General features: G+C 46.2%; 1 protein-coding gene across 2 annotated transcripts in view; it reads left to right on the top strand.

Annotated features, from left to right (window-relative positions):
- The window catches only part of LOC131928248 (uncharacterized), an 86,980-nt gene that overhangs the window by 47,404 nt on the left and 13,123 nt on the right, over window positions 1-26,453 (top strand). The window contains exons 14-16 of one of the 2 annotated variants that reach the window (XM_059284211.1): window positions 2,548-3,775; window positions 3,812-4,645; window positions 6,431-6,814. In XM_059284211.1, coding sequence (XP_059140194.1) covers window positions 2,548-3,775; window positions 3,812-4,645; window positions 6,431-6,814 — 2,446 coding nt within the window. Of the gene's footprint in view, window positions 1-2,547; window positions 4,646-6,430; window positions 6,815-26,453 lie in introns of both variants that reach the window. The other variant, XM_059284210.1, reaches the window with a different exon arrangement.

Raw genomic sequence — 26,453 nt, 5'->3', positions numbered from 1 at the left:
GTAAATTGGAGATAACACGACTGTCGACAGAACTTTTCCCGCGCTACAAGGGGGGGGGGGGGGGGATAGGGAGGGGGATTTAGAAGATTTGAAGCTTTCATAAGCCTTAAGGTAGATTTAATTTATCCTTTGGTCTGCTCAATGTGCTGTGTTGTATTAGTGTGTGGTGTTGGTGTGTGCCCTATATGTGGCATATGTTGTGTTGACGTGCTATAGACGTGCTCTGTATGCTGGGATGTAAACTAGACTAGCCGGTGTTCGATAAAAAAAAAACATCAAAGTAGGACGATATGTGATGACCGCTATGACCAATTCTAAAGGAACGAAAACATCAAATAATTCAATTGTTTGAGCTGTGGAAAGTTGGGTTCTTTTTTTTTAATGAATGCATTCAGTTGGTATGTACTTCACGTAGATCAACACTACAGCTTTGAACTAAGGGTTGTTGGAACATGCCATCCTTTAGCTCCACTGTCAGACCAGTTTAGCTCAGAGCTGTCCGAGCGTGCTGTAGTGAGCAGCAATCAACGATCGGTCCACTGATCTACGTCACCCAGTCGATACACGTCTGTGCCAGCTGGTGTGTGGCTGTGTATCACACCTCGGCCACACGGGATCAATGTCAAGGTTGCTAGGATTAATTGCTTGTTTGTGTTGACACTTGCATCAACCCCGTGGCTTGCTGGTTGTTAGGACGTTACCATAGAAACGGTATGTGTGTGTTCTACACGTCATTACCACCACCGTGTTGAGTGTGCGCGTGGTGTGTTAGGCTACTCAGTGTAACATTTCTACTGGAGGTTTGAGTACGTGTAACGTGAAGTGTACTCACCCTACTTGTAGCGTCAAGTGTACTCACCCAGTAGGATTGAAACCTGAGACCAGCAGGTGTCGCTAGCTCACCCGACCACCAGGTTGGCGTGCTGTGTGTAAAGATTATGGTGGCATTGTTCATACAATTACACTACATGAAGTTAACATTAAAAGTCAATATCGGAAGTTACCATTTATGTCTTTGAAAATTAAATTTAAAGATACTATTTAAAGTTACCATTAAAGTTACTATTTAAGGTTACCATTTAACGTTACCATTTAACGGTAGCGTTTGAAGCTACCAATTAAAGCTACCATTTTATTTTACCGTTTAAAACTACCATTTAAAGTTACTATTCGAGGTTACTATTTAAGGTTACCATTTAAAGATACGATTTTAAAGTTACCATTTAAAGGTACGATTTTAAAGTTACCATTTAAAAGTACCTTATAAAGCTACCGTTTAAAATTACCAATTAAAGCTACCATTTAGAATTACCATTTAAAGCTACCATTTAATTACCATTCAAAGTTACCATTTAAAGGTTCCATTTAAAATTACCATTTAAAGCTACCAATTAAAGTTACTATTTAAAATTTCCATTGAAAGCTACCATTTAGTTACCATTTAATGCTACCATTTAAAGTTACTATTTAAAGTTACCATTTAAAGATACCATTTAAAGCTACCATTTAATGCTACTATTTAAAGGTACCATTTGAAGCTACCATTTAAAGCTACCATTTAAAGCTATCATTTAAAGCTATCATTTAAAGGTACCATTTAAAGTTACCATTTAAAGGTACCATTTAAAGGTACCATTTAAAGTTACCTTTTAAAAGTACCATTTAAAATTACCATTTAAAGCTACCATTTAAAGTTACTATTTAAAGTTACCATTGAAAGCTACCATTTAATGCTACCATTTAAAGGTGCTATTTAAAGTTACCATTTAAAGCTACCATTTAAAGCTACCATTTAGCTACCATTTAGTTACCATTTAAAGTTACCATTGAAAGCTACCATTTAAAGCTACCATTTAAAGATACCATTTAAAGTTACCATTTAAAGTTACCATTTAAAGGTACCATTTAAGTTACCTTTTAAAAGTACCATTTAAAATTACCATTTAAAGCTACCATTTAAAGTTACTATTTAAAGTTACCATTGAAAGCTACCATTTAATGCTACCATTTAAAGGTGCTATTTAAAGTTACCATTTAAAGCTACCATTTAAAGCTACCATTTAGCTACCATTTAGTTACCATTTAAAGTTACCATTGAAAGCTACCATTTAAAGCTACCATTTAAAGATACCATTTAAAGTTACCATTTAAAGTTACCATTTAAAGGTACCATTTAAGTTACCTTTTAAAAGTACCATTTAAAATTACCATTTAAAGCTACCATTTAAAGTTACTATTTAAAGTTACCATGAAAGCTACCATTTAATGCTACCATTTAAAGGTGCTATTTAAAGTTACCATTTAAAGCTACCATTTAAAGATACCATTTAAAGTTACCATTTAAAGCTACCATTTAAAGCTACCATTTAAAGCTACCATTTAAAGCTACCATTTAAAGCTACCATTTAAAGTTACCATTTAGCTACCATTTAGTTACCATTTAAAGTTACCATTGAAAGCTACCATTTAAAGATACCATTTAAAGTTACCATTTAAAGCTACCATTTAAAGCTACCATTTAAAGTTACCATTGATTGAACTCCCCAGAGAAACCCAGACGACTACAACTCTCGCCAGCTGGCTCGACAAGAGGAGGCCAAGACTCGCGTCCAGAGAAGGTCTGTCACCGACCGCCTCAAGTCTAGCAGCGGTTCCAGACAGCGCTATAGCTACTCCGGCCAGAGAAGTGCCAGCGTCGACACGACTTCCGGCTCGTACCGGCACAACAGACGCTCCCAGAATTTGACATCCGCCGCGTCAGTTCCAGAATCTTCTAGCCAGACGTCGCCACCAGAGCTGGAAAGTGGAGCAGACGACTCAACGCCCCGCAACTCAGCGCCGCCAGATAGAGCGCCAAAGGCCGACAACTCGGCCTTGACACTTCGGACCAGCCGGAAGAAGGACAACCTCTCTCTCGAGCTAGCCTCGATAGCGCTGGGGCGCCCCATCAATGTAGAGCCCACGCCCGCGCCCGTGTCAGCTGAACGCGCCCAGCTTCTCCAGGGCAGTCGCACAGAGCTTTCAAGATCCAAATCCGTGGATTCGCAACTAATCCACAAGGTCAAGGACGTATCCATAGCAGAGCCTGTCGCACCACTTAGGTCATCCAAGAAAGTTCGAGCACCGCCCCCTCCATCCACCCCTTCACCTTCTGCTGCATTAACTGAAAGCTTTGACTCTACAGTTGGCTATTCTTTAGTTGGTTCTACCCCACCTATAGCCAACCAAACCCCGCCTATAACCAACCAAACTCCGCCTATAATCAACCAAGCCCCACCTTTAACCAACCAAGCCCCGCCTTTAACCAACCAAGCCCCGCCTATAACCAATCAAGCTCCACCTATAACCAACCAAGCCCCGCCTATAACCAACCAAGCCCCACCTACAATAATCCAAGCCCCGCCTCCAGCTAGCCTCTCACAGGATGTTTTTATCTCAGACGTCAGGTCGCTAACTGCAGCTCCCCCTACACCCCCCAGTACTGGCACCGTTAGTGACACCGACTCGCCGTGTCCTGCAGATAACAGTCAGGTGAAGACCGCCCCTCTCCACGTAGACACGGAGATATCTGCAGGTGTTATCTCACCTGAGTTAAAACCCCAGCGGCCCCCTAGACTGAAGAAAAGAAAGGAATCTATTGACACCTCACAGGAACTGACGTCACCCAGTTCACCTTTGACCTCAGTGAACCAACTAACAAACAGCACTCAGCCTTCTACAAACGACAATGGAGTTGTTGATAGAACACAATCAAAGGAGACATTTCCAATCGAGCGTGTGACGTCACGTGTGACGTCAGGTGTGACGTCAGGTGTGACGTCAGGTGTGACGTCAGGTGAGGCTAGCCTGACCACCAGAGCAGACCCCAGCGTAGATTTACTGCTGGAACTCAACTCTAGACCCCAACACAATCTGGCCTCTGACACAGACCAGCATCACGTGACCGAGTGGCTAGAACAAAGCGCCGTAACTCCCAATATAAAGACATCCGGAAGTGACGAGTTTGACCTTATTTTGATGAGCCTATCAGACAACATGTCTAAAACTAACCGGAAGTCAAGTCCGCCAAAACCAAGCTTGAATATAGCAGACGATTTACAGACAGCCATGTTTGGCAGTGACGTGTCGGACTCGGATGCTGAGCCCCCGCCCCTCCCTAGCTCACCCCCACCCCCAATACCAGCAGGTGGCCCGCCCACGGGTGTACAGAGGGGGGCAGTGGGGGAGGAGATCATCGTGGAATACTCGGTTCAAACCCAGTTCAGCCAAGCCGCCAGGAACCATGTGTCAACTGTCAGTAACCATGTGCCAACTGGCAGTAACCATGTGTCAGCCAAAGCGCCATCTACACTAGCCCTGTCCACGGAAGGAAAGGGAAACAACCCACCAAAAACCTGTGCTGACCTGAGATCTGATTTCTTCGGTCTTACCTCCCCTAGAACTGAGAAAAATATTCGCGACGATTTTCTAGAGAATTCAACGGGCACCAATGGGCTGACCAAGCTTGACCTTAATGAGTTCAAAGTTAACCTAACCGATGTTAATGTTGACCTTACAGAGGTCAAAGTTGACGTGAGGTCTGAACTGGAGGACAACTTGGACAGCTCTGATGATGGTGGGGCACATAAGGGAGACAATTCTTTAGGTGAGGATTTTTTCATTTCCCTTCCTATACTTTTTATGTGTGATGTTGTCCTTGGGTCATGTATGTCGGCCTAATGTTGATGTCAAAAGATGTTTTCATCAACATATGTTCACACCTCGTGTTGTCATTTACAGCCATTAGCGTCACCCCCCCCCCCCCCCCCCACACACACACAACACACCCCCACCATCACCACCCCATGATTAATGTGTATGATTGATGTGGCCAAGCTGTCTCAATCTTTCTTCTATAGCTGGTTCACGCTCTGACGCCAAATATTTGACACGATCATTGTTTCTCTTTGTGCTTGATTGAAAAGGGTATTTCCGGTACTGGTTTGACCTTTCATCTAGTAACTTGCTTCCATGCCCCACCTCCCCTATTAGTCTCCTACATGTCCCCTAGTAACATGCCCCTCCCCGTAGTAATTTATCGCCTATATGTCCCTCCCCCTAGTAACTTACCTCCTACATGCCCCTCCCCCTAGTAACTTACCTCCATGCCCTCTCCCCTAGTAACTTGTAACCTACAACCCCTCATAACGTGTTTCTTACATGCCCCTCCCCCTAGTAACTTACCTCCTATATGTCCCATCCCCCTAGTAACTTGTAACCTAGACCTCCCTCATTAACGTGTTTCTTACATGCCCCTCCCCCTAGTAACTTACCTCCTATATGTCCCATCCCATTAACTTGTCACCTACATGCCCTCCTCCCCCCAATTTACCATCTACATGCCCCCTCCCCCAATTTACCATCTACACGCCCCCTCCTCCCCCAATTTACCACCTACATGCCCCCCTCCCCCCAATTTACCACCTACATGCCCCCTCCCCCAATTTACCACCTACATGCCCCCCTCCCCCAATTTACCACCTACAAGCTCCACTCCCCCAATTTACCACCTACATGCCCCCTCCCCCAATTTACCACCTACAAGCTCCACTCCCCCAATTTACCACCTACATGCCCCCCTCCCCCAATTTACCACCTACATGCCCCCCTCCCCCAATTTACCACCTACAAGCTCCACTCCCCCAATTTACCACCTACATGCCCCCTCCCCCAATTTACCACCTACAAGCTCCACTCCCCCAATTTACCACCTACATGCCCCCCTCCCCCAATTTACCACCTACATGCCCCCTCCCCCAATTTACCACCTACATGCCCCCCACCCCCAATTTACCACCTACATGTCCCCTCCCCCAATTTACCACCTACATGCCCCCTCCCCCAATTTACCACCTACATGCCCCCTCCCCCAATTTACCACCTACATGTCCCCTCCCCCAATTTACCACCTACATGCCCCCTCCCCCAATTTACCACCTACAAGCTCCACTCCCCCAATTTACCACTTACATGTCCCCTCCCCCAATTTACCACCTACATGCCCCTCCCCCAATTTACCACCTACATGTCCCCTCCCCCAATTTACCACCTACATGTCCCCTCCCCCAATTTACCACCTACATGCCCCTCCCCCAATTTACCACCTACATGTCCCCTCCCCCAATTTACCACCTACATGCCCCCTCCCCCAATTTACCACCTACAAGCTCCACTCCCCCAATTTACCATCTACATGCCCCCTCCCCCAATTTACCATCTACACGCCCCCTCCTCCCCCAATTTACCACCTACATGCCCCCTCCCCCAATTTACCACCTACATGCCCCCTCCCCCAATTTACCACCTACATGCCACACTCCTCCCCCAATTTACCACCTACATGCCCCCCTCCCCCAGTAGCACCTGTTGACCTGTGACCTGACCTCTGCAGGTGACAGTGGCATCTTGACCTCCAGCCTGTGCAGTACGCTAGAGGAACCAGAGCTGACCGTCACGGTGACCAAGTCCACAGAGACGTCACCCAGCCACCCCCGCACACCCCTTCTGATAGACATTCCCACCCCCCACCAGACGCCCCACCCCGCCTCCCCCAGGAGCCAGGAGCTGGTGGAGAGGGCCAGACAGTTTGCTGACATGGTCCAGCCCAGGATCGTGGTCAAGAGGGAGGGGCAGGTGGACGAGACGCTGTCCCCCGAGCTGCTCCACAGTCTGGAGCTCCAGAGACGGGCGGTCATCTCCCAGAGCACGGTCAAGCGGAGGGTCAGCACCGGCCTCTCGCCGTCTGCTGAGATGGAGGGGAAGATGTTCCAGGAAGGTAGGCCGCTGTCTCTGTCTTAGTTACATAGGCCGGTGTCTCTGTCTCACATGTCTTCCCACATAGGCCCACCTATACTGGTGTCTTAGTTACATGTCTTTCTACATAGACATACAGTGTCCGTCTAGTTCCATAGACATTTGTCTCCACATATGCAAGTGCCCGGCTGACTGTTGTACTTGCGCGACCTGTAGCTGTAGACGAATAGAACACGAAACGTTCACACCCAAACATGTTTTTAGTAGATTAAAATTTTCTTCCTTTATTTTTAGGCCACGTTTTTTAATGGGGTTAAAGCGGGAGACAATCACACACAAAACTAGCAAATACTTTTAGAAGTATTTAATGGTTACGTCCCCTGACTAGCGTATTAAAATCCCCTGACAGGGTCGTGTTATAGCTCCTTGTGTAACAGTCAAAAAACATTTAAAGAAACAAGAGTTTAAGACTATAGCGGACATTGTTAACGTTTGACATTCTGTACCTGCCATAATTTTACCTGTCATAGTCGACCTGTCATAATTAAACGGGTTATAGTTGACTTGTCAGAGTTGACTTGTCAGAGTTGACTTGTCAGAGTTGACTTGTCAGAGTTGACTTGTCAGAGTTGACTTGTCATAGTTGACTTGTCAGAGTTGACTTGTCAAGTGTTTGTATCTGATCTGTGAAAATGTGTGAGTTCACTTGATCGCTTATGTGATTCCATCTTAAATCTTGTCATCATATGACATTTCTAACTGAGCCAACATAGCACATACAATAACTGACTGGGCCAACATAGCACATACAATAACTGACTGGGCCAACATAGCACATACAATAACTGACTGGGCCAACATAGCACATACAATAACTGACTGGGCCAACATAGCACATACAATAACTGACTGGGCCAACATAGCACATACAATACCTGACTGGGTCAACATAGCACACACAATACCTAACTGGGCCAACATAGCACATACAATACCTAACTGGGCCAACATAGCACATACAATACCTGACTGGGCCAACATAGCACATACAATACCTGACTGGGTCAACATAGCACACACAATACCTAACTGGGCCAACATAGCACATACAATACCTAACTGGGCCAACATAGCACATACAATACCTGACTGGGCCAACATAGCACATACAATACCTAACTGGGCCAACTTAGCACATACAATACCTAACTGGGCCAACATAGCACATACAATACCTGACTGGGCCAACATAGCACATACAATACCTAACTGGGCCAACTTAGCACATACAGTACCTGACTGGGCCAACATAGCACATACAATACCTAACTGGGCCAACTTAGCACATACAATACCTAACTGGGCCAACTTAGCACATACAATACCTGACTGGGCCAACATAGCACATACAATACCTAACTGGGCCAACTTAGCACATACAATACCTAACTGGGCCAACATAGCACATACAATACCTAACTGGGCCAACATAGCACATACAATACCTGACTGGTAACTCGAATCACCTAAGCGAGAGATTCGTGTCGACATTCCAGAGATAAGGCGACATGTTGAAACAATGCGACTACAATGTGTTGTCAGGTATCGATTAGGCCAGTATCGATCAGAATACATTAACACAACGATATTTAATCTTTGTCGGTCTACATATTGGGGGTTGCCTATGTGGTGCAGGTATGTTTTATTCTACTGAAGGTTGTTGGGTCAAATTTTGGTTCATCTCTGTATACATCTATGTACACATCTCTGTACACATCTCTGTATACATCTCTGTATACATCTCTGTACACATCTCTGTATACATCTCTGTACACATCTCTGTACACATCTAGATCTAGTGGTGGCTGTGCCCGTTAGTTAAATGCTCCCTGTAAGTGACTCTGCCCTTATCATGTGACTCTAGTAACCTGCTAGTCAATAAATGGTTGATTGACAAGTCCATAAGCTCACTAAAACAGAACTAATTAACTAATTAACTCATGAACGTTGGTTTAACCTTTGAATTAAAAGTATACTTCTTTCAGACACTCCCCAGTAGCCAATGACAATCCCCAGCCACCAATGAAACCCCTCACACACCTTTCAGTCACCTGTCATACCCCCTTCTTGTATAGAGATGTTTTCGAAATGGCTGTGCTACCCACACACAAATACACACACACACTGTACACTGTACACTCACACACAAATCCACACACACATACCAAAAAAAGTGAATAAAAGAACTGCCTACAGAGGCAAGCACTGAATAAACACGACAAAAAACTCTTGTTTTGATTAGTTTTTTTCTCCGGCGAGATGACATTAAGACCAGCAGTTGTAAAGACGAGATGACAGCTATGCATGAAGACTGAACATATCCGTCATTTGATGTCGAGAAAAAACATGGAGGACACGCCTCTCTTTATAGGCCGTCGTGTGTGGGTTGTATGGTGTTTATGACTCCAACATAATGGCGTCAACACCACGACTCCAACACCACCACGACTCCAACACCACCACGACTCCAACACCACCACGACTCCAACAGCACGACTCCAACAGCACGACTCCAACACCACGACTCCAACACCACCACGACTCCAACACCACCACGACTCCAACACCACGACTCCAACACCACGACTCCAACACCACCACGACTCCAACACCACCACGACTCCAACACCACCACTCCAACACCACGACTCCAACACCACCACGACTCCAACACCACCACGACTCCAACACCACGACTCCAACACCACGACTCCAACACCACGACTCCAACACCACGACTCCAACACCACGACTCCAACACCACGACTCCAACACCACGACTCCAACACCACCACGACTCCAACACCACGACTCCAACACCACGACTCCAACACCACGACTCCAACACCACGACTCCAACACCACGACTCCAACACCACCACGACTCCAACACCACCACGACTCCAACACCACCACTCCAACACCACGACTCCAACACCACCACGACTCCAACACCACCACGACTCCAACACCACCACGACTCCAACACCACGACTCCAACACCACGACTCCAACACCACGACTCCAACACCACGACTCCAACACCACCACGACTCCAACACCACGACTCCAACACCACGACTCCAACACCACGACTCCAACACCACGACTCCAACACCACGACTCCAACACCACGACTCCAACACCACGACTCCAACACCACGACTCCAACACCACGACTCCAACACCACGACTCCAACACCACGACTCCAACACCACGACTCCAACACCACGACTCCAACACCACGACTCCAACACCACGACTCCAACACCACCACGACTCCAACACCACCACTCCAACACCACGACTCCAACACCACCACGACTCCAACACCACCACGACTCCAACACCACGACTCCAACACCACGACTCCAACACCACGACTCCAACACCACGACTCCAACACCACGACTCCAACACCACGACTCCAACACCACGACTCCAACACCACCACGACTCCAACACCACGACTCCAACACCACGACTCCAACACCACGACTCCAACACCACGACTCCAACACCACGACTCCAACACCACGACTCCAACACCACGACTCCAACACCACGACTCCAACACCACGACTCCAACACCACGACTCCAACACCACGACTCCAACACCACGACTCCAACACCACGACTCCAACACCACGACTCCAACACCACGACTCCAACACCACGACTCCAACACCACGACTCCAACTAGAGGCTGACTGATTACAAAAAAAAAATTACCAAAATGTTTGAATACGACCAGTCTCTGACCAGTCTCTGACCACAAATTGGATAAGATGTGAAAAAGGAAAGTCACGTGATAGCTTTGGTAGCGGTAAATGGACGTCTACTCTATGCCATCAAATCGGGTGCAGAAGTAAACGCCCAGGTGGTGTATGTTGATGTCTTTGACCTCTGATTGCTGCTCTGTCACCCCCCCCCCCCTTCTAAATACGACCCAGACAATTCACATCAAAGAAAATGGCTACCAACTTTAATGAATAGCATCATTTTTCACATTTTTGAGTAAACACAAACTATTTGACTTCTTTGATGGGGAACATCTTTGTTGTCAGTGATAGCTGTCACAGGTAGAATAATAGGTCACGTGATCACCGTGTCCCCCAGGATGGGGGGGGGGTACCGGAGTGACGTCTTGTCAAAATGTCAAATTTATCAAAGAAATATTTGAAAAACAGTTTTTTTTTTACATCAGCTTACAATGATTAAACTATTGGTGGGTGGGGGTGGGAAGGGGTGGGGGAGGGGGGGGGGTCCCGTCTTTGCTGACCACAGAATCACGTCTGGTCACAAAGTGTAGCCTGTTGTCATAGGGCTGTTTAATGATGGCTGTTTAAGGATGGCTGTTTTAAATTACTGTCAAAATGGTATATGATGGTAAAAGTTGATGGAAAACAAATTAGATATCGTCATGGGTTAATGTACAACTTGATAGTCTTGGGTGATGAAACAGCGGAATGTCCTAGTCTGATTCTTTACGTACACTTTTCCCAACGTCCTGCTTTGCGTCCAATGTCCTACAGTTTGTCCAATGTCCTACCGTTTGTCCAATGTCCTACAGTTTGTCCAATGTCCTACCGTGTGTCCAATGTCCTACCGTTTGTCCAATGTCGTGATGTTGTCGTGTCTTAACGACATTTCATGTTGACGACAGCAGTGGTCGACCGGTCCCGTTATTCCATGTAGTGAGATTTAGTGTTGTCACGTGACCCACAGACCTCATTATATATTCATATGACCCTGGGAAGAGTTCAATATATTTACGTGTACTTTCAGTGTACTTTGGCTAGCACAAGTGATCAAGTTTATTTCACTTTCACTGCTTTTTTAGTCCTGCTGCTAGGCTAGGTTAGGTTAGGGTAGGTTAGGCTAAGTTAGGCTAGGCTAGGCTTGGCAGTGAATACTATCAGAACAATAATAACGCCAATAAAATTTAAAACACTCGACATAAAAATAAGTATCGTTCGATTCCTTCTCCTACTCCCCCCCCCCCCCTATTCTTCCTTTCTTAATTAAAAGAGTATTTGTTCCGTTAAATTAAATTAAAACGATACCCCCCTCCCTGACGACCCCAGCGCTTGCCAGGATGTGAAGGGGTCTGTTTTTGTTTGTGCTATATCGAGGTGTCGCATGTCTAAGGCGTGTGACGCAGGCAAATCAAATTGTCCCCCCTACCCCCCCCCCCCCCCCACCACCACCATCCCTCCCGCTGCAGGTGTTTCTATATTTAACCTGAATCATCTCCCTCGATCACCACAATCACAGATATCTCAGATAAGGCAGGATTAGGGGGGTGTGTCGGCGTGCCCTCTCCACATGCACACCTCAGATGTAAGCGAGACTAGCATGTAAGCGAGACTCCAGTGTAAGCGCGCCTACAGGTTCAAACAGAGCAGTTGATTTACAGCCCCATTATCGGAGTGGCCAGATAAAGCTGGCTGGTTCCTGTTGTTCCAGTCGAACAATCGGCACCAAGTCTACTGACATCTAGCTGACATTGGCAGCCTTCATGACATCTCAGTGACATTTTATTCTTTCGGGCAACCCTAGGACTACGTGTTTAGATTTTACTATAATTGTGTGCCTACATTTTCTAGCTGGTGCTACGTTTCTGTGCCCACAATTTCTATTTGATACTACATTTATGTGACTACGTTTCCGAGTTGAGACTATATTTGTTGGACTACATTTTCTACTGGAGATTATATTTGTCTAACTACATTTTCTACTGGAGATTATATTTGTCTAACTACATTTTCTACTGGAGATTTGTATGAGTCAGAACGAAATTTCTGATTTGAATGTTTGTTGGGCTGTCTCGACTAAAATTCGATAGTCGCGCTATATCGTCTGAATGTCGTCTGCTGTTGGCGACAGTCCTCGCGCACTCCGCACGTGCATTTAGTTGTAGCGTCAGGTGAGCACAGACACACAGACACACAGACACACGTCAACATGTCCATGTGGGAGAAGTGGCGGGATATTTACGCTGAAGGTAAGGCCACACACCTTTTATATACCCACTTCTTACCTGTGTAGGTAAAGTGGACACACCTTTTATATACCCACTTCTTACCTGTGTAGGTAAAGTGGACACACCTTTTATATACCCACTTCTTACCTGTGTAGGTAAAGTGGACACACCTTTTATTTACCCAGTTCTTACCTGTGTGGGTAAAGTGGACACACCTTTTATATACCCACTTCTTACCTGTGTATGTAAAGTGGACACACCTTTTATATACCCACTTCTTACCTGTGTATGTAAAGTGGATGTCACAAAGAATGTGAATTTTCTGACTGCCCGTCTGTTCCTTATCGTGTTCTGTACAGGCTTTAATGTCACATGCCGGGTGGCCCTCATCTCCTCATGGCCTGACATCAATATTGTTGACATATGTGTGCCACACTATTGTTAACATCTGTGGGCCACACTATTGTTGACATCTGTGGACCACACTATTGTTGACATCTGTGGACCACACTATTGTTGACATCTGTGGACCACACTATTGTTGACATCTGTGGACCACACTATTGTTGACATCTGTGGACCACACTATTGTTGACATCTGTGGACCACACTATTGTTGACATCTGTGGACCACACTATTGTTGACATATGTGTGCCACACTATTGTTAACATCTGTGGGCCACACTATTGTTGACATCTGTGGACCACACTATTGTTGACATCTGTGGACCACACTATTGTTGACATCTGTGGACCACACTATTGTTGACATCTGTGGACCACACTATTGTTGACATCTGTGGACCACACTATTGTTGACATCTGTGAGCCACTATATTGTTGACATCTGTGGACGGGCCACACTATTGTTGACATCTGTGGACCACACTATTGTTGACATATGTGGACCACTATATTGTTGACATCTGTGAGCCACTATATTGTTGACATCTGTGGACGGGCCACACTATTGTTGACATCTGTGGACGGGCCACACTATTGTTGACATCTGTGGACGGGCCACACTATTGTTGACATCTGTGGACCACACTATTGTTGACATATGTGGACGGGCCACACTATTGTTGACATATGTGGACGGGCCACACTATTGTTGACATCTGCGGACCACACTATTGTTGACGTATGTGGACCACAATATTGTTGACATCTGTAGTCCACAATATTTTTACTTTCTCGTATATACGAAGTATAGAGAGAGTATTGTAATCGTGCAAAAAAAAAATCTAGATTTTTACAAATCTCGACGTTTTACTCCTCACTGATACGGAAAAACATAATTTTGCAATCTTGTCTGTATGTCTGTGTGTGTGTGTGTCTATGTGTCTATGTGTAAACACGATTACTTGAGTACCGTTACAGCTAGGTTGATGAAATTTCATATATAAGTATTTTATCAAAGTCGTAGATCCGTATCAACTTTTGAGCGATTTCCGATAACCGAAAGTGGTACTTTTTCTACTTTGAATTTTTCAAAAGCCTATAACTTGAGTACTATTTCAGATAGAAAAATTAAATTTCACATGTAAGTAAAAGATCTAATTCTCTGCCTTCTTTCAAATTTTGAGTAATTTCCGTTGACCGGAAGTACTAATTTACGCTATTTCCGATTTCTCAAAAAACGCACGTAAATTTATAAAGTACTAATAATATTGCGCACTATTATGCACATTTTAAAAGGCGTTCACTTAGTGTGCAATTCTTTTTTTTACGAGATTCCATTCTATTATAAAAAAGTTTAAGTAATTAAAAATGGATTACAAATATTGTCTATGTCCTGAGTTGCCATCCCTCGTAGTTTTATATTAGAATATCCGAGAAAGTTTAGGGGAGATCACTCCCGGTTTATTTATATCTGTGGACCATTCTATTGTTGACATCTGTGGACAGCTGAAAATGTGGGCCAGCTAAAATGAAGAACAAATCGTATCGTTAGTTCTATTTATAGCTCGACAGTTATTTATCCGAATCGATTTATTTCTAGCTATGACAGAAACAACTGCACCATGTGGACAGAAACATTTTATGGATGGTTGGAGGAATTTAGAATGTGAGGGGGGCGTGAGGTGAATGTGAGGGAGGTGTGAGGTGAATGTGAGGGAGGTGGGTGGTGAGTGTGAGGGAGTTGTGAGGTGAATGTGAGGGATGTGGGTGGTGAATGTGAGGGAGGTGTGAGGTGAATTTGAGGGAGGTGGGTGGTGAGTGTGAGGGAGGTGGGTGGTGAGTGTGAGGGAGGTGTGAGGTGAATGTGAGGGAGGTGGGTGGTGAATTTGAGGGAGGTGGGTGGTGAATGTGTGGAAGGTGTGAGGTGAATGTGAGGGAGGTGTGAGGTGAATTTGAGGGAGGTGGGTGGTGAGTGTGAGGGAGGTGGGTGGTGAGTGTGAGGGAGGTGTGAGGTGAATGTGAGGGAGGTGGGTGGTGAATTTGAGGGAGGTGGGTGGTGAATGTGTGGAAGGTGTGAGGTGAATGTAAGGGAGGTGTGAGGTGAATGTGTGGGAGGTGTGAGGTGAATGTGAGGGAGGTGGGTGGTGAATGTGTGGAAGGTGTGAGGTGAATGTAAGGGAGGTGTGAGGTGAATGTGTGGGAGGTGTGAGGTGAATGTGAGGGAGGTGTGAGGTGAATGTGAGGGAGGTGGGTGGTGAATGTGAGGGAGGTGTGAGGTGAATGTGAGGGAGGTGTGAGGTGAATGTGAGGGAGGTGTGAGGTGAATATGAGGGAGGTGAGTGGTGAATGTGAGGGAGGTGAGTGGTGAATGTAAGGGAGGTGTGTGGTGAATGTGAGGGAGGTGTGAGGTGAATGTGAGGGAGGTGTGAGGTGAATGTGAGGGAGGTGTGAGGTGAATGTGAGGGAGGTGTGAGGTGAATGTGAGGGAGGTGTGAGGTGAATATGAGGGAGGTGAGTGGTGAATGTGAGGGAGGTGAGTGGTGAATGTAAGGGAGGTGTGTGGTGAATGTGAGGGAGGGAGGTGTGTGGTGAATGTGAGGGAGGTGTGTGGTGAATGTGAGGGAAGTGTGAGGTGAATGTAAGGGAGGTGTTTGGTGAATGTGAGGGAAGTGTGAGGTGAATGTGAGGGAGGTGTGTGGTGAATGTGAGGGAGGTGGGTGGTGAATGTGAGGGAGGTGTGAGGTGAATGTGAGGGAGGTGTGAGGTGAATGTAAGGGAGGTGTGAGGTGAATGTGAGGGAGGTGTGAGGTGAATGTGAGGGAGGTGGGTGGTGAGTGTGAGGGAGGTGTGAGGTGAATGTGAGGGAGGTGTGAGGTGAATGTGAGGGAGGTGGGTGGTGAGTGTGAGGGATGTGTGTGGTGAATGTGAGGGAGGTGTGAGGTGAATGTGAGGGAGGTGTGAGGTGAATGTGAGGGAGGTGGGTGGTGAGTGTGAGGGATGTGTGTGGTGAATTTTAGGGAGGTGGGTGGTGAGTGTAAGGGAGGTGTGAGGTGAATGTGAGGGAGGTGGGTGGTGAGTGTGAGGGAGGTGGGTGGTGAGTGTGAGGGATGTGTGTGGTGAATTTTAGGGAGGTGTGAGGTGAATGTAAGGGAGGTGTGAGGTGAATTTGAGGGAGGTGGGTGGTGAATGTGAGGGAGGTGTGAGGTGAATGTGAGGGAGGTGTGTGGTGAATGTGAGGGAAGTGTGTGGTGAATGTGAGGGAGGGAGGTGTGTGGTGAATGTGAGGGAGGTGTGTGGTGAATGTGAGGGAAGTGTGAGGTGAATGTGAGGGAGGTGTTTGGTGAATGTGAGGGAAGTGTGAGGTGAATGTGAGGGAAGTGTGAGGTGAATGTGAGGGAGGTGTGTGGTGAATGTGAGGGAGGTGGGTGGTGAATGTGAGGGAGGTGGGTGGTGAATGTGAGGGAGGTGGGTGTGAGGGAGGTGATGTAGAGACGAGCGTTAGGGGTAGGGGGTGTTGGGTCGGGGGTAGATCAAAGGTACCTGCTCATTTAAATCATTGGGATCTCACTTATCCTGCTTGCACCTATTTTAAAAACCTATTTATAGCTATCGCCCATTAGCCCTAGTCTATTCGTACCCCTACAACACCCCTACAACACCCCTACAACACCCCTACAACACCCCTGCAACTCACCTTACATCACCTCAACACCTCCACCCCCACCCCCTAACATCACAACCTCCCCCCCCCCCCCCATCACCAACCCATGTAAGCTTATGTCAGGACTGATAACAAATTATCTACAAAATCAGCCTTTAGTCTGTTAGTTGTGTCAATAGTGTAGCTATTTAAACATGTTATTGATGAGTCAAAGATATTTATAGCTTAAGTGTCTATTGACTTGTCAACATTAAAAACATGGATCGTAAAACCCTATGGTAGACACAGTTAAGCTATAAATAAACCTATAATACAAGTGTTGGGTGTTTTCTGTTTCACGTATTCAATCATATATGTTACAAAGGCCTTATTTTCTTCCTACACAATTGTGCTGTTCAGATTCCAACGTCCTCTTGTCTTTAAACTTTCTTTAAATAATCCTTAGGCGTAGCTGTAAGTGTAAACGGGTTAAGCCATTCTTCTGCCATTAGCACTAACATTCAATGTATACTACTTATTTGAATAATATAAAAAGGCCTAATTATTATTTGTATAATATAATTGCTGCATATTAATTTAATAATATGATTACTACTTGTTATTTTATTTGAATGATTACTGTTATTTTAATAATATAATTACTACTATAACTATGATACGCTGAATGTAAGGGCGATAATTTGGGTAGTAGCTGAATGTAAGGGCGGTAATTAGGGAAGTAACCGAATGTTGTGTAAGAGCGGTAATTAGGGAAGTAACCGAATGTTGTGTAAGGGCGGTAATTAGGGAAGTAACCGAATGTTGTGTAAGAGCGGTAATTAGGGAAGTAACCGAATGTTGTGTAAGGGCGGTAATCAGGGCAGCAGCTGGCCAATGAGCAGATGAGGAATGTGGAAGGTTCGAGTCAACTGAAACGTTTGAGCAAACTGTAGTCGCCAAACATTAGGTCACACTTCTCTAGATACACATACGTCACACTCTTGATTTACATACGTCACACTCGCCTGGGTATACAAACAGACCTGACTCATCTCACCATTACTGAGGCCGTTAAAAATGTGGATTTGTGTCTGAAGTGGAGAGTTGAAAAGGTCGACAAAATTAATTCGATTGGTCAACAATTGTTGGGGATGGTTGAATTTCAGTGAATTATTTTACCGGATGGCTGGCAGAGGGGAAATAACTAGTTCACACTATGTGATGGTTCGTCTTGGGTCAGAACTCTAGATGAACTCTTGTGTGAGTTACTCCCCGTGACTGACTGTGGCAGCTCTCAATACAAAAATTTCCCAGAAAAAAATCGATAGGTTTCTAAAATAAACGGAAATTTTCCGATTTGTCACCGGGAAGTTTGTGTCGGTTTTTTTTTTTCTTTGTCATTTAATTTTCTGCAGATTACTTTCAAATAATGAATGAAAAAATGTAACATTTTGTTTTTGGCTCATTTACAATTTACCTATCCATTACAGAACTAGTCTTCGTTAAGTCTACATAAGTCGACCTATAATATGTTGTATCGAATGTAGATCTAGAACACATTATCTTTTCAAATTTTATTCCATGGGTTACCATCCTATCATGTTGTCCCATAGTGTGCCATCCTATCATATTGTCCAATCCTATAATGTTGTCCCATCCTATCATGTTGTCCCATTTCCCATGTTGTCCCATCCTATCATGTTGTCCCATATTGTCCCATCCTATCATGTTGTCCCATATTGTCCCATCCTATCATGTTGTCCCATGTTGTCCCATGTTGTCCCATGTTGTCCCATTTCCCATGTTGTCCCATCCTATCATGTTGTCCCATGGTGTCCCATCCTATCATGTTGTTCCATCCTATCATGTTGTCCCATGTTGTCCCATGTCCCATGTTGTCCCATCCTATCATGTTGTCCCATGTTGTCCCATCCTATCATGTTGTTCCATATTGTCCCATCCTATCATGTTGTCCCATGTTGTCCCATGTCCCATGTTGTCCCATCCTATCATGTTGTCCCATGTTGTCCCATCCTATCATGTTGTTCCATGTTGTCCCATCCTATCATGTTGTCCCATGTTGTCCCATGTCCCATGTTGTCCCATCCTATCATGTTGTCTCATGTTGTCCCATCCTATCATGTTGTCCCATGTTGTCCCATCCTATCATCTTGTCCCATTTTTTCCCATGTTGTCCCATGTTATCCCATGTTGTCCCATCATATCATGTTGTCCCATCCTATCATGTTGTCCCATCCTATCATGTTGTCCCATGTTGTCCCATGTCCCATGTTGTCCCATCCTATCATGTTGTCCCATGTTGTCCCATCCTATCATCTTGTCCCATTTTTTCCCATGTTGTCCCATGTTATCCCATGTTGTCCCATCCTATCATGTTGTCCCATCCTATCATGTTGTCCCATCCTATCATGTTGTCCCATGTTGTCCCATGTCCCATGTTGTCCCATCCTATCATGTTGTCCCATGTTGTCCCATCCTATCATGTTGTTCCATGTTGTCCCATCCTATCATGTTATCCCATGTTGTCCCATCCTATCATGTTGTCCCATCCTATCATGTTGTCCCATGTTGTCCCATGTCCCATGTTGTCCCATGTCCCATGTTGTCCCATGTCCCATGTTGTCCCATCCTATCATGTTGTCCCGTGTTGTCCCATCCTATCATGTTATCCCATGTTGTCCCATCCTATCATGTTGTCCCATGTTGTCCCATCCTATCATGTTGTCCCATCCTATCATGTTGTCCCATGTTGTCCCATCCTATCATGTTGTCCCATGTTGTCCCATCCTATCATGTTGTCCCATGTTGTCCCATCCTATCATGTTGTCCCATGTTGTCCCATCCTATCATGTTGTCCCATCCTATCATGTTGTCCCATGTTGTCCCATGTTCCATGTTGTCCCATCCTATCATGTTATCCCATGTTGTCCCATCCTAGCATGTTGTCCCATGTCCCATGTTGTCCCATCCTATCATGTTGTCCCATGTTGTCCCATCCTATCATGTTGTCCCATGTTGTCCCATCCTATCATGTTGTCCCATCCTATCATGTTGTCCCATGTTGTCCCATGTCCCATGTTGTCCCATCCTATCATGTTATCCCATGTTGTCCCATCCTAGCATGTTGTCCCATGTCCCATGTTGTCCCATCCTATCATGTTGTCCCATGTTGTCCCATGTCCCATGTTGTCCCATCCTATCATGTTATCCCATGTTGTCCCATCCTATCATGTTGTCCCATCCTATCATGTTGTCCCATGTTGTCCCATCCTATCATGTTGTCCCATGTTGTCCCATCCTATCATGTTGTCCCATCCTATCATGTTGTCCCATGTTGTCCCATCCTATCAAACGTGCGCACACAAGATGCCTCAGGTAACAAAAAGCGCTGTTGGTCTGTCAGGTGGAACTGTTTGACATGCAGACATGTGTGGACACAGGCGGGCAAACATGCACGAGTAAACTGCTCAATTGGTTCGAGTGACGGTAAGATTGGGGGGGGGGGGGGGGGAGGGGGTCGGAGAAATTAATAGCGCAGGGGTTTTCTTGTCTCGGGGGAGTGTGGAGGGGGGGGGGAATATACAATCTGTGAGCAGTGAGCTGTGTATGCTCGGCAAACAGCTGTGTCAGCAGCAATATACGGCACCTCTCAGTATCGAGAATCTCATGTAGTCGCCTGGTGGTATCGACAAAGATTTGTCCTTGATAAAGAACCAATTCAGTATCGATTTCCACTTGATAACAAGAGCCTATTATGTTAGCTTGTTATCGATTCCTCGGCCAAAATAAAACAAGTTAATTCCTTGCACAGGTTTTATGTGACTGTGTCATAGACTGGTTTATGGGATGATGGGACTTTCATAGACTGGTTTATGGGATGATGGGACTGTGTCATAGACTGGTTTATGGGGTGATGGGACTTTCATAGACTGGTTTATGGGATGATGGGACTTTCATAGACTGGTTTATGGGATGATAGGACTTTCATAGACTGGTTTATGGGATGAGGGGACTTTCATAGACTGGTTTATGGGATGATGGGACTTTCATAGACTGGTTTATGGGATGATGGGACTTTCATAGACTGGTTTATGGGATGATGGGACTTTCATAGACTGGTTTATGGGATGATGGGACTTTCATAGACTGGTTTATGGGATGATGGGACTTTCATAGACTGGTTTATGGGATGATGGGACTGTGTCATAGACTGGTTTATGGGATGATTCTACAGCACATTACTAACTGCAACATTATACAGCCCGTAACTGATTGTAACATTCTACAGTACATAACTGACTACAACACGTAACTGTAACATTCTACCCTACCATGCTGTCGTTTTAAGACGTGACGATGCGACCTGGCCATGTCTCAATGTTTGCCAACTATGTCACCTGTAAAGTGTGGGTGGTGTGTGGATGGTGTGTGGCTGGTGTGTGGGTGGTGTGTGGCTGGTGTGTAGCTGTGTGGGTGGTGTGTGGCTGATGTGTGGCTGTTGTGTGGCTGGTGTGTGGCTGGTGTGTGGATGGTGTGTGGCTGATGTGTGGCTGTTGTGTGGCTGATGTGTGGCTGGTGTGTGGGTGGTGTATGGCTGGTGTGTAGCTGTGTGGGTGGTGTATGGGTGATGTGTGGCTGGTGTCTGGATGATGTGTGGCTGGTGTGTGGCTGGTGTGTGGGTGGTGTGTGGCTGATGTGTGGCTGGTGTGTGGGTGGTGTATGGCTGGTGTGTAGCTGTGTGGGTGGTGTATGGGTGATGTGTGGCTGGTGTCTGGGTGATGTGTGGCTGGTGTGTGGCTGGTGTGTGGGTGGTGTGTGGGTGATGTGTAGCTGATGTGTGGCTGGTGTGTGGCTGGTGTGTGGGTGGTGTGTGGCTGTTGTGTGGGTGATGTGTGGCTGTTGTGTGGCTGATGTGTGGCTGTTGTGTGGCTGGTGTGTGGCTGTTGTGTGGCTGATGTGTGGCTGCTGTGTGGCTGGTGTGTGGCTGGTGTGTGGGTGATGTGTGGCTGTTGTGTGGGTGGTGTGTGGCTGGTGTGTAGCTGTATGGCTGGTGTGTGGCTGGTGTGTGGGCGGTGTGTGGGTGGTGTGTAGCTGTTGTGTGGGTGGTGTGTGGCTGGTGTGTGGGTGGTGTGTGGGTGGTGTGTGGGTGATGTGTGGCTGGTGTGTGGGTGATGTGTGGCTGGTGTGTAGCTGTGTGGCTGGTGTGTAGCTGTGTGGTTGGTGTGTGGCTGGTGTGTGGGCGGTGTATGGCTGGTGTGTGGGCGGTGTGTGGCTGTTGTTTGGGCGGTGTGTGGCTGTTGTGTGGCTGGTGTGTAGCTGGTGTGTGGGCGGTGTGTGGCTGATGTGTGGCTGATGTGTGGCTGATGTGTGGCTGATGTGTGGCTGTTGTGTGGCTGGTGTGTGGTCGGTGTATGGGTGGTGTGTGACTGGTGTGTGGCGATGTGTGGGTGATGTGTGGGTTGTGAGTAATAAACTCCTGCATGTATAATCAAATCAATAACTTAGTTCTAGAAGGAAATGGGTCAGCCTAGAATGAAGTAGGTGTTGTTGTCGGCATAAGCATTTTTTTGCCTGTGTTGCGAAATAAAACTAGAGTGGGCCATCTTGTCTAAGTGTAATAAGACTGGGCCATCAGTGAAATAAAACTAGAGTGGGCCATCTTGTCTAAGTGTAATAAGACTGGGCCATCAGTGAAATAAAACTAGAGTGGGCCATCTTGTCTAAGTGTAATAAGACTGGGCCATCAGCGAAATAAAACTGGAGTGGGCCATCTTGTCTAAGTGTAATAAGAAGACTGGGCCATTAGTGAAATAAAACTGGAGTGGGTCATTTTGTTCTACGACTTCTAACTGCAACATTCAAGTGTTATCAAATTAAAATCAAGTGTTGACGCCGGCCATTTCGGATGCACAAAGCCGGATGTACGGCTTGACAAGACCAACAGATTGCCGGTGCTGGACCAAACAAGCCGGTCGACAGCAAACAGGCCGGTCTCAAACGGCCGTACATTCCCCCACTTTAGCACGTTTGGTTCAAACCTCGTTAAGCGGCCATTACATCGTCACGTGACCAGCGGAGTAACTTTGATTCGTCCTGTAGTAAGTTGTGCTAGTTAGCTGTAGAAACATCGTATGTATTGTTTTGTTCTGATAGTTCTGATACATGTCCGTGTATTTCGTCATGGTAGAATATGGGAGGGGGTGGGGGAGAGAGAAGTGTCAAAATATCTATCGCTGTCCGAGCATTTTAAAACCTGTAGCCAGTGTTTCTTCCAGAAGCCCCCACCCTGAAGAAAGTTTACCGCCCCCTCTTCTCTTCCCCCCCCCCCCCCCCGAAGAAAAAAGTCTGTAAGAAACACTGCCTGTAGCCTGCAGAAACTAGCGAAGGTCCAAGAACGGTTACTCCAACCTGCCTATTGAAGGCGCCGTCTGTCCACTCCGGTGCTGTTGGCGTTAGTCGGGCCAGGGAACAGAAATCTGGTCTAGGATAGAACATAACACTGACGTCATCATGTGACCGCAGTACTCGCGTCATTTGCTGGGCACAACTATTACGTCATTTGCTGACCACAACTATTGTGTCATTTGCTAATCACAGTGTTTGTCTTACCAAGTCATCGTCTCCCCCTCCACCCTTATGAGTACAGTATTGACACCACAACCGAGGCCCGCCCGGCTACAGGACATTACTCCCCCCCCCCCGTCATTACCCCCCGGATACCCCCCCCCCCCCCCCAAGTTAGAATCCTAACTCTAACTCAAATTCTATTCCTATATATTACCTTAATCCTAACCTTAAGAAAAAGACCAAAACCATAGCACCATTCACCTCAGCCAAAAACTTAATACAAGCCTAACCTTGACAATAACACTAGCCCTAATCCTAACCCTAAATTTAGCCCTAACACTAACCCTAATCCTAACCCTAAATTTAGCCCTAACACTAACCCTAACCATAGCCCTAACCCTAACCGTACCTTAAGCTGTGTCCGGGGGAAGGGGTATTGGGGGGGGGGGTAATTGACGGGGGGGGGGTAATGCCCTGTTCCCCGCCGCCCATAGAGAGAGTTTGAGTGAAACGACAAACGATGTCTTCTAACTGCCCTACAAAGATGGGGGTGGGGCTGGTCTGGTATGTCGCCCCTGCACTGCCTTGTGTTTGTTTAGTGGCGTGGGTTTTGTCAGGACCGTCGACTATGTAACAAGGCCATGTTTGCTGAGGGGCACAAAACTAATGGCATTTGTCTGGAGTTTACATGAAAGTTTGCATCATCAACATGGAGGGGGGGGGAGGGGTAATGGCTGCATGGCTAGTTTACGGCACCGAGGTTGGGACACAGGGGCGGGAACGTGCATAGGGGGGAACATACATGGACATAGGGGTGGGAGTAGACGTAGGGGGTATAGACAGAGGGGTGGGGAACATGGACATAGGGGTGGGGAACATGGACATAGGGGTGGGGAACATGGACATAAGGGTGGGGAACATGGACATAGGGGTGGGGAACATGGACATAAGGGTGGGGAACATGGACATAGGGGTGGGAGTAGACGTAGGGGGCATAGACAGATGGGTGGGGAACATGGACATAAGGGTGGGGAACATGGACATAGGGGTGGGGAACATGGACATAAGGGTGGGGAACATGGACATAGGGGTGGGGAACATGGACATAAGGGTGGGGAACATGGACATAGGGGTGGGGAACATGGACATAGGGGTGGGGAACATGGACATAGGGGTGGAAACCATGGACACTGACAGCATTCATGACATTCATTAATGTAAACTACCATTTTCTCGTTTACTGTTGTAATGTCCTCCCGATCTACCCTTAGTCTGTTGGTGGGGAGGGGGGGGGGGGTAAGTTTCTAGAAACATTCGTGTTGTTAATCTTAGTTATAGTGACGTCATTTCTAATCAAAGACCTGTAAATGTCAGCTGTTTAATTAGATTTATTTTAAGCCATCCCGCGCGATCAATTTTTAATTTCCTTAATTAGCTGACAGGTGGAAGGCTGCAGGTACTTGCTGGTGACTGATTGGCTTAGAGGGGCATGTCACGTGATTAATCAGGGCGTGAAATTAGTCATTCATCAAGGAATAATCAGAATAGGCGATCTCAACTAACACGTACGTCGAGATGACCCATAATCTCTAGAGCCAACCCCTGGGTTCTATAGCTGACCCATGGTGTCTACAGCTGACCCATGGTGTCTACGGCTGACCCCTGGTGTCTCATGCACTCACTTAATCAATCACTCAATCAATAAATCAATAGACTATTGGGCCCAACCCTGTACAAGCGAGTTAACTCTGACGTCACTTGTCCGAAAGCTTGACACGATGTGACGTCATTATCCCCAGGTCACGTTTTATTCTTACAGACTTAGGCAGCACGAGCTTACATGTCTGCCTTTTTGTAGACAATAATGTCTGTTCCCGTGTCTGCTTTTGTAGACAATAACTGTAAGATGGACTACATAGGATGACAACACCTCTGTGGATGACTACACCTCTGTAAGATGACTACACCTCTGTAAGATGGCTACACCTCTGTAAGATGGCTACACCTCTGTAAGATGGCTACACCTCTGTAAGATGACTACACCTCTGTAAGATGGCTACACCTCTGTGTATGACTACACCTCTGTAAGATGGCTACACCTCTGTAAGATGGCTACACCTATGTGATATGAGTCGTATGACTACACTTTGTGGATGGCTACACCTGTGTAAGATGGCGACACCTCTGTAGATGACTACACCTCTGTAAGATGACTACACCTCTGTAGATGGCTACACCTCTGTAAGATGGCGACACCTCTGTAGATGACTACACCTCTGTAAGATGACTACACCTCTGTAGATGACTACACCTCTGTAGATGGCTACACCTCTGTAAGATGGCTACACCTCTGTAGATGGCTACACCTATGTGGATGGCTACATCTCTGTAGATGGCTACACCTCTGTAAGATGACTACACCTCTGTGTATGACTACACCTCTGTAAGATGGCTACACCTCTGTAGATGGCGACACCACTTGGATTAGCTCCGCCTCCTCCCATCCTACCGTTACGACTCCCAGTCCTCTAGATACAAAAATAGCCGTTTTTATTTAGGTCCCATCAAACGACGTCACCCGCCTGCTTGTTTCGTGATTCACCTGTCTACGTCACTACCTGTAACTTTGTGGCCACAGGTATACTTTAACCTACACCACGGGACGGCCTAAAGTCTGGCCTATTATGGATGCTTAAATTAAAACTTGATTCAATCTAGACGGATTTACCACGCTTGCCCCCAGAATGGCTTGTGAGTATGGGGATTAGAACTTCTTAATTAGACATTCATTCATTAAGAATTCACTCATTAGATATTCATAAATTCATACACTGATAAATGTCAGCTATTATCCTTGTTTTCAACAAGTTTACCTGTAAAGTGTGGGATGTAATAGGTGCATGTTTCTAATGATAGAGTTACCGTATAGAGTCTTAGGTTTGGTCTTATCAGGTGGTAGTTATATCGCCTACATAGGCT

The sequence above is a fragment of the Physella acuta genome, unplaced genomic scaffold, assembly GCF_028476545.2.
Source record: "Physella acuta isolate Inbredline_101_S28 unplaced genomic scaffold, ASM2847654v3 ptg001480l, whole genome shotgun sequence".
Lineage (NCBI taxonomy): Eukaryota > Metazoa > Mollusca > Gastropoda > Physidae > Physella > Physella acuta.
Note: the sequence above shows the minus strand (reverse complement) of the source record. Positions and strands in the feature narration are given on the sequence as shown.